Genomic DNA, 16,487 nt, shown 5'->3' on the forward strand with positions numbered 1-16,487 from the left:
TTATTCTGTTCCATCCCATCCTTTCTCTTCTCATCCCATTCCACCCTTCCCTTCTTATTCCATCCCATCCCACCCCACCCCATCCCATCTCTTCCCATCCCTCCCACCCAGAGCCGTGGTGGCCCCACCTTCCTGCCCTTCTCGTTGTCCGGCAGGTAGCAGTGCCGGGGGAAGCCGCGCGCCGTGAACTTCTTGCCGGGATTGGGATGCTCCGGGCCCTGCGGGGGTGTGGGTGCAGTGGGGTGAGCGGGGGGAACAGGGGTGGGTGCCCAGTCCAGCGGGGGGTCCCTCCTCACCTGGATGCCCGTGGGGATGTCATAGACGATCCGGATGGTTTTGGAGTCGGTGTATCCCGGGAGGGAGTGGGGGATGAGGTGGAACTCCATCTTCCCGGGGGGCTGCGTTCCCGTCTTCTCCCCGTAAATGGCCTTACAGGTGGGGCACTGCAGGCTCCCGTCCTGCGGGCACCACGTGGCTGTCAGGGGGCACCTGCCCCTCACCCACACGATACCCACCCAACACCCCCACCCAAGCCCCCAGCACATACACCCCCCAGCACCCACCCCCACAACCATACAGCACCCACCCAACATCCCCCAGCACCCCACCCCACGCCCACCTGGCACCCACACACTAACTCCCCACACCCACCTCCTCATCCACCCAGCACACTCCCAGCACCCTCCCAACACCCACCCAGCGCCCCCCCAACACCTCCCCTCACCCCATCCAGCACCCACCCAGCACCCCCCAGCACCTCCCCTCACCCCATCCAGCACCCACCCAGCGCCCCCCAAACACCTCCCCTTACCCCATCCAGCACCCACCCATCACCCCCCAGCACCTCCCCTCACCCCATCCAGCAACCCACCCAGCGCCCCCCAACACCTCCCCTTACCCATCCAGCACCCACCCATCACCCCCCAGCACCTCCCCTCACCCCATCCAGCACCCACCCAGCACTCCCCAACACCCACCCAGTGCCCCCAACACCTCCCTTCACCCCATCCAGCACCCACCCAGAGCCCTCCAGCACCTCCCCTCACCCCATCCAGCACCCACCCAGAGCCCTCCAACACCTCCCTTCACCCCATCCAGCACCCACTCAGCACCCCGTAAACCACCTCCACCCTCCCAGCACCCACCCCCCACAACCATCCAGCACCCACTCAGCACCCCACCCCACGCCCATCTGGCACCCACCCCAGTAACTCCCCACACCCACTTCCTCATCCACCCAGCACCCCCCAACACCTCCCCTCAACCCATCCAGCACCCACCCAGCACCCCCTAAACCCCTTCCACCCAACCAGCGCCCACCCCACCCTCCCAGCACCCACCGACACCTACCCAGCGCCCTCTCAACATTCCCCCCAGCCCCAGCACTCCCCCGCAGCCCCGCAGGCAGAGCAGCCCCCCGCGGGTCACACTGACCTTATTGCCGTTGTTGTACATGGCCAGGAGGCACAGGAGGTGGTACATGTGCCCACACTTGCCCAACTTGCCCACCAGCTCCGGCTTGATGCCCCTGGGGCTCAGGACGCCCTCGTAGCCGGAGGAGGTGACCAGCCGCTCCATGCAGATGGTGCAGTCCTGCCGGGATCAGGAGAACCGGCGTCAGCATCCCGGTGGGATCAGGGGGTCACCCCCGGTGCTCTGCCCGACTGAGCCTCTCCCGGAGCCCCTCAGTGCTCCGTGGTGCCCACTCACCTCATCCGGGGGGTTCTTCACCTTCTGGATATACCGGCGCACCACGTCCTCGGGGGTCTTGCCTGTCACGGGCAGAGGCGGGGAGGGCTGGCATCAGAGCCTGCCTGCGGTGCCCCGAACCCCCTGCCATCCCCTGCCACCAGGATGAGGACAGCCCTGCCACTCCCTGCCACCACGATGGGGACAGCCCTGCCACCCCCTGCCACCAGGATGGGGACAGCCCTGCCACTCCCTGCCACCACAATGGAGACAGCCCTGCCACCACAATGGGAACGGCCCTGCCACCCCCCTGCCATCACAATGGGGGACAGCCCTGCCACCCCCTGCCACCACGATGGGGACAGCCCTGCCACCTCCCCACCACCACCACGGGGACAGCCCTGCCACCTCCCCACCACCACCATGGGGACAGCCCTGCCACCCCCTGCCACCACCATGGGGACAGGCCCTGCTACCTCCCCACCACCACCATGGGGACAGCCCTGCCACCCCCTGCCACCACGATGGGGACAGCCCTACCACCCCTCCCCATCACGATGGGGACAGCACTGCCACCACAATGGAGACAGCCCTGCCACCACAATGGGAACGGCCCTGCCACCCCCCTGCCATCACAATGGGGACAGCCCTGCCACCCCCTGCCACCACGTTGGGGACAGCCCTGCCACGTCCCCACCACCACCACGGGGACAGCCCCTGCCACCTCCCCACCACCACCATGGGGACAGCCCTGCCACCTCCCCACCACCACCATGGGGACAGCTCTGCTACCCTTTTGTCACCAGTCTGGGGACAGTCCTGCCACCACAATGGGGACAGCCCTGTCACCACAATGGGGACAGCCCAGCCACCCCCTGCCATCACAATGGGGACAGCCCTGCCACCCCCTGCCACCAGAATGAGGACAACCCTGCCACCACGATGGGGGACCGCCCTGCCACCTCCTCACCACCCACCATGGGGCCACTCCTGCTTACCCCTTTGCCACCAAGACGGGGACAGCCCTGCCACCACAATGGGGACAGCCCTGCCACCCCCTGCCACCACGATGGGGACAGCCTGTAGGCAAAAAGGACCGATGGGCATGACCCCCAAATCCCGCAGCTCCCCATGCCTCAGTTTCCCCACCAGAGGGACTGGCACATCCTGGTGCCCCTGATGCCACAGGGACACTGGTGGCTCCTTACTCTTCTTGAGCTGCTTCTTTTTGGTTTTCCTGCAGATGCCGTTGATGCCAGGGACGGGTTTGATGTCACTCTTGCTGACGGGCGGCGGGTGCAGGATGGGTTTGGGGGCGCGGGTCAGGCACACGGGCAGCCCAGCGGCACACATGAGGATCCCTGTCATCCCTGCGCCGGGGGACAGGGGCTGTCTGTCCGTCCATCCGTTCATCCTTCCCACTGCCTGGCAGTGCCCCAGCCCTGTGCCCTGCCCGCGATGTCACCTGGTGGTGACACCCAGCAGGTGCTGGACGCCCCTTACCTGCGAGGGCGGGATGGACGGGGCCGGTGCCGTTCAGGTTCTTGACCGGGAGCGCTGGGACCCTGCACGGAGACGGGAGGGGAGGGGGCTCAGCCGGGCTGGCAGGGCTGGCACTGCCCTCCATGTGTGGCATGTCCCCAGGGCAGCATGATGATGCACGATGACACACGGTGTCCCCTCACCAGCTTGCGGGGCTGCTGTCCCTTCCCACAGGGCTGGCATTGTTCCCAGGGTAGTGCCCTCCCCACGGGACACAGAGCAGACTGTCCCCTTGCCAGCTTTGGGGAATGATGTCCCATCCCACGGGGCTGGCACTGTCCCCAGGCAGTGCCCACACCACAGGACACAGGGCAGGGTGTCCTATTCCATGGGGCTGTCACCCAGTGCCACCCGCCCATCCCTGGGCACCCAATGGCATCACATCATCCTTGCCCCAGAGTGGGGGCCTCGGTGGGGTGTCCAAATGGTGACAACACGTGTCCTACACCCCACAGGGATGTGGAACATTCCCTATCGCCCTGGTCACCACTCCTGTGCCCCACAGGGACCCTCCACCCTTGGGCACCCTGTCCATGGTGGGTGGGATTGATGGAGCAAGGGATGGACAGAGGTAGGGATGGACAGATGGATGGACAGACAGATGTGTGGGTAGAGGACGGGGAGGGAGGGGAAGGAAGGAGGGAAGGAGGGAAGGAGGAAGGAAGGAAGGAAGGAAGGAAGGAAGGAAGGAAGGAAGGAAGGAAGGAAGGAAGGAAGGAAGGAAGGAAGGAAGGAAGGAAGGAAGGAAGGAAGGAAGGAAGGAAGGAAGGGAGGAAGGGAGGAAGGGAGGAAGGGAGGAAGGGAGGAAGGGAGGAAGGGAGGAAGGGAGGAAGGGAGGAAGGGAGGAAGGGAGGAAGGAAGGAAGGAAGGAAGAAGGAAGGAAGGAAGGAAGGAAGGAAGGAAGGAAGGAAGGAAGGAAGGAAGGGAAGGAAGGGAAGGAAGGGAAGGAAAGGAAGGAAGGAAGGCACTGGGATGAAGTGCCCTTGGGGCAGCCTGGGAAGAGCCCCCACCCGTGGCATCAGCCCCCTCCCCGCTCCCAAAAGCCCCCCCTGCCCCAGCCGTTGCAGTGATGAGTTCGGCAGTGCTCAGCCTCACATGAACCGCTGCTGTGGGCGTTTTCCCTCACATTCCCAAAGTGGGTGTTTTCCCTCACATTCCCAAAGCTCCTTCACTCACACCAAGGCTGAGGGCCCAGCCCACTCTACGGTCTTCCTGGCCCCCACTTACCTGTCTATGGGGATGTGTGAGATGGGACCTGTGTGCTGGGACAGGGACAGGGACAGGGACAGGGACAGCTCAGCCCAGCACCCAGCACAGGGGGGTGAAAGCAGGACATCAGAGGTGAAGGAAATGTGCCAGGTGCTGCCAGGGGCACAGTGAACCCTCCTGAGCCCCCAGCCCCCACCTCCCAGCTTGATGCCAAGAGCCCTGAGGGGACACCAAGACAACCCATGGAGGGGTATGGCCGTGGGGACAGGGACAGCCCCCAGGAACCCCAGCAGGGGTCTGCTCACCCACCCACATCCCCCTGGTGAGTCGTTCCCATCACGGACACGGGGGCTGCGGTCCCTCCCCACAGCTGTGCCCTCTTCAGAGAGCAGCTTGGTGGCATCAGGCCACCAGCTGGGCCACACACCCCACACAGCTTCCCTGGGACCAGGGAATAGATAGCATGGCACGGTGTGGCACGGCATGGCACAGCACATGTGGTCATCCCCTCTGCAGGGTTCCAAGGGACACCCAGGACAAGCCAGGTGACCCCACTGCCACCACGTCCCCAGGGTGGGGACCCCGGGGCTGGAGGTGACAAAGTGCCACAAGACTGCTTGTGCCAGGGGCCAGCAGGGGACGAGGCACCCCCATCCCGTGTGCCCACCCCTGTACCCCCCTCACCCGGCATCCCCCCCTCCTCGGTGACACCCCGGCTGTCCCCTCCTCCCCGCCCAGCTTACCCCGGGGGCACGGTGGCCCTGGCGCCCAGTCCAGCCCCGCGCTGCGTCCCGGGCCGGTTGAGGTTGTTGAGCCCGGGCAGCGCCGCGCTGGGCACGCTCTGACCGGAGGCAAACCCCGTGCCGGGCACCCGCAGGCCCTCGCCCTTGGCCGTGCCCCCCGCCCCCGCCGCCGGCCCCGGCCCCGCCGGCCACAGGGCCCCTCCGGCGAAGGTGCTGCTCTGCCGGACGGCGCCGGGGTAGAGTTTGCGGCGCTGGGATGCCAGGATGGCGTTGGAAGCGGCGCGGGTGCTGTTGACCAGCAGGCACTGCGGGCACGAGCAGGGGGTCCCCGTGCTGGTGCCCACCGGCCACGACTGGGATTTGGGGATGGAGCCCATGGTGAGGGGATAGGCCAGGTCCATGCGGCGCCGGAGCCGCCGCTTGCGCTGCGTTTGTCGGTTCATTTGGGACATGCTGCTGAAGTAGATGAGGTAGCAGAAGCCCAGGGAGGAGAGGTCCAGCCAGGGGTGCTGCTTCTCGTAGGCGTTCTGGATGGTGATGCAGATGTCCATGTCGTAGGGAGTCCAGGAGTTGTTGTCGTTCTCCCATTCCCACACGATTCCCTTGCCTGGGGCTGAGGATGGGTCGTAAAAGTTCCTCCGGACGGGGCGCATGGTCCCTGGGGAGACAGTGGGGGTGACACCGCGGGGTGCAGCGCCCCGGGGCACTGGCAGAGGGACCCACACCCACACAGACACATCTTTGTCCAGCTCCCAGCCTGGCATCCACAGGGATTGGGATGCAGAGGCACTTAGGGGTGCAAGGAGCTTCTCTCTCCCTCCACACAGGGGTGCAGGGGGGTGATGACCAACACACTGTACCAAGCTGTGCTTCCCTGGGGATGCATCTGACCCACAACCCACCACTGATGGCCTGACCACTGGCTGCTGTGCCAGCCCTCGGGAGCATAGCCCCGGGTGCCCTGGGAAGGGCGATGCTGCTCAGCCCCAGCACTTTTTCCCATCCTTTTTCCATCCCTCCGGTCCAAGCCCATCTCCACCCCTCCCGGTCGGGGTCCCGTGGCCATCCCGGGGCAGAGGAAGCATTTCCCGGTCAGGAGAGGTTTCCTGACAGCTGCTGTGGCTCCTGCCGGTGCCGGCAGTCACACGGCCAGGCATTGTCCCTGCGCGGCCAAATCCCGACCCCTCGTCCCTTGTTTGGGACAGGGCTGGATGTTCCAGCCCCCTGTGAAGCTCTGCGGGGGGAGGAGGCATCGCAGCCCCCTCCTCAAGTGCCCCCCTGGCACGGGGCCTCTGTATGCCCTCGCCGGCACCGTTTGCCCAGCTCGATTAAAGGCACTAATTAACGGTCATTAATCATCGGCCGCATCAGGCAGCAGAGCCAGGCCCCAGCTGCCTCCTTGTGCTGAGGCAGCTCCGCCGGGGCCGCGGGAGGGAAAGGGGGGGCTGTCAGCCCTGCTGCCTACTCCTGCCTGCATCCCAAATCCCACTGCCTGCTCCTGCCTGCATCCCAAATCCCACTGTCTGCTCATGTCTACATCCCAAGTCCCACTGCCTGCTCAAGTCCTTATCCCAAATCCCACTGTCTGGTCAAGTCCACATCCCAAATCCCACTGTCTGCTCAAGTCCACATCCCAAATCCCACTGTCTGCTCAAGTCCATATCCCAAATCCCACTGCCTGCTCATGTCCACATCCCACTGCCCACTCACATCCAAATCCCACTGCCCACTGAAGCCCAATTCTACCACCCACTCTCACGTCCAATCCCACCACCCACTCACAACCACATCCCACTGTCCACTCATCCACATCCCACTGCAACTCCCATACACATTCTGCTCACATCCATGTCCTGTATCCCGCCTGAATTCCCATCCCTGCCTGCCTCCTTCCCCCATCCACGTCCCTCTTCCTGATGCTCACTCATACACACATCCCATATTCATTGGTCCTTGCAACTGCATCCTGCATCCCCCTGCCCCTCACATTCCCATTCCACATGCCCCTGTCTCTCATATCCCTATCCCAAATCCCACATCCCCCTGTCCCTCACATCCCCAACCCAAATCCCACATCTCCCTGCCTCTCACATCCCCAACCCAAATCCCACATCCCCCTGCCATTCACATTCCCATCCAATATCCCCTTGTCCCTCACATCCCCATCCCACATCCCCCTGTCTCTCACATTCCCAATACATATCCCACATCCCCCTGTCCCTCACATGCCTATCCCACATTCCCCTGCCACTCACATCCCCATCCAATATCCCCTTGTCCTTCACATCCCCAACACAAATCCCACATCCCCCTGCCTGTCACATCCATATCCCCATCCCAAATCCCCCTGCCCCTTACATCCCGCACAGGACATGGGAGGACTCCCCATCCCATGCCTGTGGGCACACTCAGCTCTGTGTCCCTGAGAGCCACCAGCTGTGCCCAGCCCCCCAGCCCTTGCCTCCCCCCCCCCCCACCATGACAGAGCCACAGGACTGAGCCAGTGTCCCCAGGGCCACCAGGAGGGGACACGTGTCCCCACTCTCAGAATGGGGTCACCTCGATTCGCTCCATCACTGGGTTTCTCCACCCCCAGGGGGGCTTGGTGTGGGCCAAGGAGCCCCTGCCTCCTGACCACCTTCCCTGTGTCCCTGTGTCACAGCAGGCACTGGGAGCCCCGTCAGCCCAGGGGACCCTCGTGTCCCCAAGTACTGCAGGACATGTGACAGCCTCCAAACCCTGGGCCTCACCCAAGGGAAGAGAAGATGGATAGAGATGGATACAGGGATGGGGCACATGGAGACCATGATGCTGAGGACAATGGCCATGTCCCCTTCCATGACATCCGCGGGGACACAACGTCCCTCTCTCAGCACTCCTGTTCCCAAGCCCTGCTGGCACAGGGACTGTGGTACCCAGAGACATCCTGGGAAGAGCCAGTTTGCTCCCAGCAGAGTTGTCACCACAAACCCAGCCATGATCACATCACAGGCACATGTTCCCAGGAATCACCAAGCACTATGGCCATGGATGCTGTCAGAGGATGGGCCCTGGCCAAAGCTGGCAGGAGGTGGCATGGGGACAGCCAGGGTGTCCCGGTGGCTCCCACAGCTCTGAGTCAGCACGGGCACCAGCACGACCTGCAGGGTCCGCGCTGACTCAGGGCTGCAGGTGCCAAGTTGCCCTTTGCCAAGTCCGTGACCAGATGGAGACCAATTCAGAGCCAGGCTGGATGGCACAGGCAGGGTGGCAGGTCCCTGGCATGGTCCTCACTTCAGCCCATGGCAGGAGCCGCATCCACACTCACAGTCATTCAGCATCACTGGTGACTGGGACTGGTGGTACTGGTGGCTGGTTTGAGGTGGCACAGCCATGGGGGTCCTGCTCTGTAGTGTCCCCAGGCAAGTCCAGGGGGAGCTGGAGGTGTCACCTGATGTGTGGCAGGTTCCCTGCCTGCTCTGCCTGGCCTGGAGCCCTTGGTAGGATGCAGGTATGGGCAGGAAAGCACCCAGAATGCCACATCCCCCGTGGCACAGACAGCACACGCTGGTTTAATGGGTCACACTGTGACAGGGACACATTTAATGGGGTCTGGGCTTGGTCCCAGTGTGGGACTGGCTCTGATTTCCCACAGGATCTGTGGCCTGGATGTGCTGCTGCAGTGCCAACCAGCATAGCTGCACTTCTGCAACCAGCCCACAGCTCCCAGTGCCCAAACTGGGGCCTCCCTGTTTCTTGGGGTTCCCAGATGGAGCAGTTTTGAGGGGAAGATGAGTGGACAGTGGGATAATGGGACACCACAGAACCCTATGGCAAAGGGAGGGGATGGAGCAATGTGGGGACATGTCCCTCCAGGGACGTGGGGATCCATGGTGGACGGGGAAAGGAAAGGGCAGGAGGAGCCTGGAGGGGTCCATGGGGGGAGCAGAGCCCTGCAGGGCAAGGGGAGGAGAGAGGGAATGGAAGGACAGATGGATGGACAGATGGGTGAGTGGATGGAGGGAGGAAAGCAGGGAGGGAGGGAGGGAGGGAGGAATGAAACCACAGACAAGTAAGTAAAGATGAACAGGGAGGAAAGGAAGGATGAGTGGGGAGGTTGCTGGATGGATGGATGGATGGATGGATGGATGGATGGATGGATGGATGGATGGATAAAAGAATTAAGTGATAGACAAGTAAGTAGAGATAGATTGGCAAGGAGGGAGGAAAGGATGGCTAGAAGGCTGGGTTGGCTGGCTGGCTGGCTGGCTGGCTGGCTGGATGGATGGATGGATGGATGGATGGATGGAATGACAGAGAAACAGTCACAGATCATGGATGAATCAGGACAGGCATGAATGGAACAACAGATAGATACACACAAGGAGGGAGAGAGAGATGAAAGGATGGATGGAAGGATGAAGTGATGTAAGGAAGGAGGAAAGGATGGAAGGGTGGACAGAAGGACAGATGGAAGCATGGACTGATGGAATGATGGAGGGAGGAAGGGATGAAGGGAGAGAGGGAAGGATGAAGAGAAAGGTGGAAAGAGGGAGGGAGGGAAGGATGAGTGGATGGAAGGATGAAGAGATGGAATGAGGGAGAGATGGAAGGAGGAAGAGAGAGGGAATGATGGATGGATGGATGGATGGATGGATGGATGGATGGATGGATGGATGGATGGATGCCTGAGTGAATCAGTGGCTAGATGTCCCTGGCTCGATGCCAGCCCCTTACCCGTGTCCTGCCGGAACTGATGCATGGACTGGAGATCAATGACGTAGGGTGCCAGCTGGACGTCGACCTGCCCCAGCACCACGGACCCGCGGGCGTCCTCCTTCAGCACGTTCTCGATGTGGTGGCACACGGCGGCCGAGTAGGGCCGCCAGCGCCCGTGCTCGTTCAGCCATTCCCACACCACCACGCGGGCCAGGTTTTGCGGGGGGAAGCCCAGGCCCCCCGAGGCCAGCATGGCCCCCGGACCCTGGCGGGCCATGCCGGGGGCACGGCGGCTCAGCCCCGCTCCCTGCCCCGGCGCGGGGCCGCGGGGGTCACTCGGAGCCCCTCCAAACCCTGCTGCCGGCTCCTCCCGCGGGCTGCGGGCCGCGGGGCTCAGCGGAGCAGGCGCTGCGGGGCTCTGCAGAGCCGGGCGCTGCCAGCCAGGTCCCCGAGGTCCCCGAGCCGCCCGGTCTCGCTCCCCCGAGGCCGCCGCGCGGGGCTGGGGCCATCCATCACCCGGCACGTCTTCCTCGGCTGTTCCTCCTCGCCGCGGCGCTGGCAGGGCTCAGGCTCCAAAAAGCCACCAGGACCTGGCGGACTGCGTCGGCTCAAGGATGGTGGTGGCTGCGGACGATGGTGGGGACACGCAGCCACGGTGCTGTCCCCAAGACGAGACACCCACTCCTCCTCTTCCTCCTCGTGTCCTGCTGCTCAGCCCACGTTCTCGGTGGCTCCACGGCTGTTCCCGCCGCACGGCAAACGACGGGGGTGTCACCTGCAAAACAGGGCCACGGCGCGGGTCACCCCGGGTTCCTCCAGGCGAGTGGCAGCTGGGGGACCGTCCCCATCGCCCCGTGGAGCCGGCGGGCAGCGAGGCCGCTGTGCCCGCAGCCCTGGCAGCACGGGCTGCTTGCCAGCCCCGGCCGGCTGCTGGCCTCCAGCACGACAGCGGGGACAAGGGGGACGGGGGGGACAGGCCACCCCGCTGGCGGCCCTGAGGGGCAGCTGGGGGTCGCAGGAGCCCGGGAAGCCCCATCGCTCGGTGCCCGCGTGCCGGGGAGCCCGCGGGGCCCGGCTCCCGCTCCAGCCGCCGCTGATTTATGATCTGCACTGCAGGCATCGGGCTGGGGGTGATCCCGGCCCCCCGCGCCCACCCGTGGCAGCCCCAGCCCCACGGGAGTGCGGGGCAGCCTGGGGAAGGGGAGCATCGCTGCACAAACAGCCGTCAGACAGACGGGCAGACACGGCCGGGCACACACAGACACACCGACACGGAGAGACACGGGCACACGCGCTGGCACACGCACAGCCGGTGACACGGACAGACAGCGGGACGAGACAGGCGGACGGACAGACACGGGCACCCACGGCACCACAGCAGCCCCCCCGCGGATACACACACAGCCACACGCTCCGACACGGGGGTGCACACACGCACCCGCACACCGACACACGCGTGTGCCCCCTCACCCAGCACCCGCCGTGACCCCGAGCACAGGGAAGGTGGGGGGGACCCTCACCCCAACCCTGCGCCCCCCTGGGACCGCGCTGTGGGGACGAGCCCCGAGGCCAGCAGCCCCCCCAACAGGGCCCCGGCTGCTTTTCGGGGAGGGGAGGGTGAAACGCCAGGCCTGGCCCCCGCGCACGGTGTGTCCCCCCCTGCTCCGGGTGCACGGCAGCCCCCGGTGCACGATCCCCCCGCGATGCACGGCAGCCCCCAGGCCCCGGTGCACGGGCCCCCCCGAGTGACCGATCCCCCCGAGGCACGGCAGACCCCCCTCCCCCGCCGCCTGTTGTGTCTCCCCCTCGCAGAGCACGGTCCCCCCCCCCGATACACAGCAGTCCCCATCCCTCCGGTGCACGGCACCCCGAGGCGCGGCGACCCCAAGGCCCCGGTGCCCCCTCCCCCCGGTGTCCGGTGCCCCCGATTCACAGCATCCCCCAGCCCCTCGGTACCGAGTCCCGCCGCCCCCCGAGGATCCCCCCGCCCCGCCATGGCCGCCGCCGCCCCGCACCACCGCCCCGCGCCGTTACCTCCGGCGGCCGCAGCCGCACCGGGACCCGCAGCCGCACCGGGAGCAGCGGCGGCGGCGGCGGCGGGCGCGGGGCCGGGCGGCGGCAGCGCTCAGCCAGCGCCAGGCAGCCACCGACACCGGCACCGGCGGCGCGCACGGCCGCGGGCACCCGCGCCGGGCACGCGCGCTGGGCACGCGCGGCGGGAGCGAGAGCACGCACGGAGGCACCGAGCATCTCCATCGGCACCGGGAATACACACTGTGGACCGGGCGAGAGTACCGGGACCGAAAATACTCACTGGAAACACGGCATGTTGCACCGGGGTGGGGAACAGGCGCGGGGTACACGGCATCTGCACCGGGAATACACACTGGGCATCTGCACCGGGACCGGGAATACACACCGGGGGGACACGGCATCTGCACCGGGAATACACACTGGGCATCTGCACCGGGACCGGGAATACACACCGGGGGGACACGGCATCTGCACCGGGAATACACACTGGGCATCTGCACCGGGACCGGGAATACACACCGGGGGGACACGGCCTCTGCAGCGGGACCGGGAATACACACTGGGCATCTGCACCGGGACCGGGAATACACACTGGGGACACGGCATCTGCACCGGGACCGGGAATACACACTGGGCATCTGCACCGGGACCGGGAATACACACTGGGGACACGGCATCTGCACCGGGACCGGGAATACACACTGGGCATCTGCACCGGGACCGGGAATACACACTGGGGACACGGCATCTGCACCGGGACCGGGAATACACACTGGGCATCTGCACCGGGACCGGGAATACACACTGGGGACACGGCATCTGCACCGGGAATACACATTGGGGACCGGGTGAGTGTACCGGGACCGAAATACACACTGGGGACACGGCATCTGCACCGGGAATACACATTGGGGACCGGGTGAGTGTACCGGGACCGAAATACACACTGGGGACACGGCATCTGCACCGGGACCGGGAATACACACCGGGGGGACACGGCATCTGCACCGGGACCGGGAATACACACTGGGGACACGGCATCTGCACCGGGAATACACACTGGGCATCTGCACCGGGACCGGGAATACACACCGGGGGGACACGGCCTCTGCACCGGGACCGGGAATACACACTGGGCATCTGCACCGGGACCGGGAATACACACTGGGGAGACACGGCATCTGCACCGGGATGGGGAATACACACCGGGCATCTGCACCGGGACCGGGAATACACACCGGGGGGACACGGCATCTGCACCAGGATGGGGAATACACACCGGGGGGACACAGCATCTGCACCGGGACCGGGAATACACACTGGGGACACGGCATCTGCACCGGGAATACACACTGGGGACCGGGTGAGTGTACCGGGACCGGAATGCACACTGGGGACACGGCATCTGCGCTGGGGACCCGCACCGGGACCGGGGCCACGCACGGGGGACCTGAGACACGCACCGGGACTGGGCATTTACAGCGGGGACACACACTGCGACCGGGCACATGCCCCGGGGACACACACAGGGGATCGGGTGTCCACTCTGGGGACACACAGGGGACCGGAGATGTGCAACTGGAACCTGTCCCCGGACTGGGCACCCACACCAGGACCAGGCACCCACACCAGGAAGGCACATGGAGCACTGGGGACACACACTGGGGACATGTTAGGGGGACCAGGTATCCACACTGGGAACACCCAGTGGGATCAGGGACACACACCAGGAGTGGGCACCCAAACTGAGGACACCCATGAAGGACTGGGGACCCACTCTGGGGACACATAGGGGACTGGGCAGAGGCTCTGTAGACCTGTACAGGGACTGGGCACCCACATCAGGGCTGGGCATCCACTCTGGGCACACACACAGTGGCCCAGTGCCCATAGTAGGGACATGCACTGGGGACCAGGCATCTATACTGGGGCCACTCACAGGGGAACAGGGACACACTGGGAACATGTAGGGGACTGGGCACCTGCACCAGGGTCAGGCACCCTCGTGGGGACCCAGTATCCATACTGGGGACACCTACCAGGACTGGGGACACCCACGGTGACAGGGAACCTATACCGGGGAAAAGCATGGGGGACCAGAGAGGGACATAATGGGGACACCCACCAGGACCAGTGACACCCACTGTGACAGGGCACCCACACCAGGGACAAACATGGGGGACCAGGGAGGGACACACTGGGGACACGTAGGGGACTGGGAATCTGCACTAGAGCCAGGCACCAACACTGGGGACACACACTGTGACCAGGCACCCACACACGGGGGACACAGCAGGTGTCCCCATGGGGGGCTGCCAACAGGTTGACCAGCCTGGCTGGGGGGACACATTGTCCCAACTTATGGCACGTGGTTCCCACATCCCTGTGGGAAAACTGAGGCACAGAAGGTGGCAGGAGGCCCTAAGCCCCAGGGACACCCCAATGTCTGTCCCACTCAGCCTCGGGGCTCATGGCTCTGCCAGCTAAGGGACAGTTTGGGGACAGATCTGGGGATAGGGTATTTGTCCCTCTACTGTGCCCATGGCTCAAGGAGAGACAGACCTGGGGACAGATTTTGTGACAGTGGGATTGTCACTTGGGCTGTGCCCATAAGGGGACAAATCTGGGGGCAGATCTGAGGACAGGGGGGTTGTCATTCTGGCTGTGCCCATGGAGACACAGATCTGGGGACAGATCTGAGGACAGAGGGGTCACCACCGACCATCTGTACCTATGAAGGGACAGATTCGGGGACAGAGGGATTATCACTCTGTCTGCACCCAATGAGGGACAGATCTGGGGACAGAGGAGGTGACACTCTGGCTGTGTCCATGGAGGGACAGGTGTGGGGACAGGGGAGTTGACACTGGGACTGTCCCGAGGGAGGGACATATCTAGGGATAGATTTGGGGACAGGGGAGTTGTCATGGCTGTACTCAATATAGGCACAGATCTGGGGACAGAGGGTTTGTCCCTCTGGCTGTGCCCATGGAGGGACAGATCTGGAGACAGAGAGGTGGTCACTGGTGCTGTGACCATGAGGGACAGATCTGGGGACACATCTGGGGACAGAGTGGTTTTCACTCTGGCCATGCCCGCAGAGGGACAGGTTTGGGGACAGAGGGGTTGTCACTCTGGCTGTGCCCAGGGAGGGACAGATCTGGTGAGAGGGTTGGTGTTGGGTTGGGGTGGGGTTATGGTTGGATCAGTGGGACTGGGCAGCGATGGCCTCGGTGGCCTCGCAGTGCCACCTGGTGGCCTCGGCCATGCGGCCTGGCAGCCCGGGGTGGCAGCGCGGGGGTCCCAGCGGAGGAGGGTCGGGCATGGGGACACCCACCCTCACCATCCCTGTCCTCTCGCTCGGGGGGAACAGGCTCCCCGGCAGCTCACGGGGGCAGGGGTCACCTGCTGCCTACCCTGCAATGAGCTGCACTCGGGTCTCATGTGGGGCTGGGGGCTGGCACCCCATGGCACAGCTCAGGCATGGGCATGGGGCAGGGACATGGCATGAGGACATGGAGCTGGGGGGGGTCATGGCTCGGGGACATGGAGCTGGCATGGGGACATGGCATGGGGAGATGGAGCTGGGGTGAGGAGAAAAGGAGCCAGGGCAGGGGTCTGGAGCTGGGACAGGGCATAAGGAACTGGAGCTGCGGTGGGGACACAGCATGGGGACAGAGCTGGGCCATGGCATGGGGACATAAATTCAGGGCAGGGACATGGCATGGGGCACCTGGAGCCAGGGCAGGGACATGGAGCTGGGACTTGCTAAGGGGACACGGCGCTGTGAGGGGGACATAGAGGTGGGACAGCACCATGGCCCAGGGACCTGGAGCCCACTGAACCCCCCTGAGGAGCCCTGCAGGGCTCAAGCCATCAGGCAGGGGGTGGGAACGAGGGGGGGGGGGAGCCCCAGGGCTGGGTGGGTGTCACCCAGGGGCACTGTGGGGACAAGGTCCTGTGCTGGGCCCTGCATCTGGGGGGTGCCCATCCAGACCTGAGGAGGGGACATGTGTGTCACTCAATGCAATGCCCCCAGCCCCCCCTCAAGGGCCCCCACTGGACCTCAGGCACCCGCAGCCGTGTTTAGTCTGAGGAGGAGTGTGGGTGACCTTCAGCTCCTCCAGCACCCACGAGGGTAAACAGCACGTGGGCCACACCACAAGGACACACCAGGGGGCTGGGAAGGGGGGATGGGAGTGATGCCCCTGCTCTGAGTGCCAAGGGAGGGATTTGCCTTGGGGGACATCCCCCTGCCAGCTCCCCACTCCCCCCACCCAGAGGAAGGGGGCACCCCTGGGTGGGGGTCCCTGGGGGGAGCACTCCCCTCCTCCTGTGCCCCACTGTGGGTGGGGGGCCTGGATGCCTGGAGTAGGGTGGGGATGGATGCTGAAGGAGAAGCGTGGGGGGTCCTGGGGTGCAGCCACTGCGGGGATATGTCCCCAGACAGAGACAGACAGACAGACAGACAGACAGGCTGCCTGCAGGGCCCCCACCCACCCCTCCAGCGGGGACCACCCGCACACACCCATGGCACACACACGGCCTCCTTGCACGCCCCAACATGGAGAC

At 64.7% G+C, this 16,487-nt stretch overlaps 1 protein-coding gene across 1 annotated transcript in view; it reads right to left on the reverse strand.

Annotated features, from left to right (window-relative positions):
• DTX1 (deltex E3 ubiquitin ligase 1) overlaps positions 1-12,046 on the reverse strand; it is a 13,496-nt gene extending 1,450 nt beyond the window's left edge. Inside the window, exons 1-9 of the mRNA XM_071571719.1 lie at positions 11,916-12,046; positions 9,900-10,656; positions 5,184-5,841; positions 3,193-3,254; positions 2,898-3,059; positions 1,711-1,772; positions 1,435-1,593; positions 297-458; positions 129-218 (exon numbers count right to left, since the gene is read on the reverse strand). Coding sequence (XP_071427820.1) covers positions 129-218; positions 297-458; positions 1,435-1,593; positions 1,711-1,772; positions 2,898-3,059; positions 3,193-3,254; positions 5,184-5,841; positions 9,900-10,158 — 1,614 coding nt within the window. The 5' untranslated portion in view covers positions 10,159-10,656; positions 11,916-12,046. The remainder of the gene's footprint in view (positions 1-128; positions 219-296; positions 459-1,434; positions 1,594-1,710; positions 1,773-2,897; positions 3,060-3,192; positions 3,255-5,183; positions 5,842-9,899; positions 10,657-11,915) is intronic.
• Positions 12,047-16,487: the final 4,441 nt, after the last annotated feature.

Source organism: Pithys albifrons, chromosome 17, assembly GCF_047495875.1.
Source record: "Pithys albifrons albifrons isolate INPA30051 chromosome 17, PitAlb_v1, whole genome shotgun sequence".
Classification (NCBI taxonomy): domain Eukaryota; kingdom Metazoa; phylum Chordata; class Aves; order Passeriformes; family Thamnophilidae; genus Pithys; species Pithys albifrons.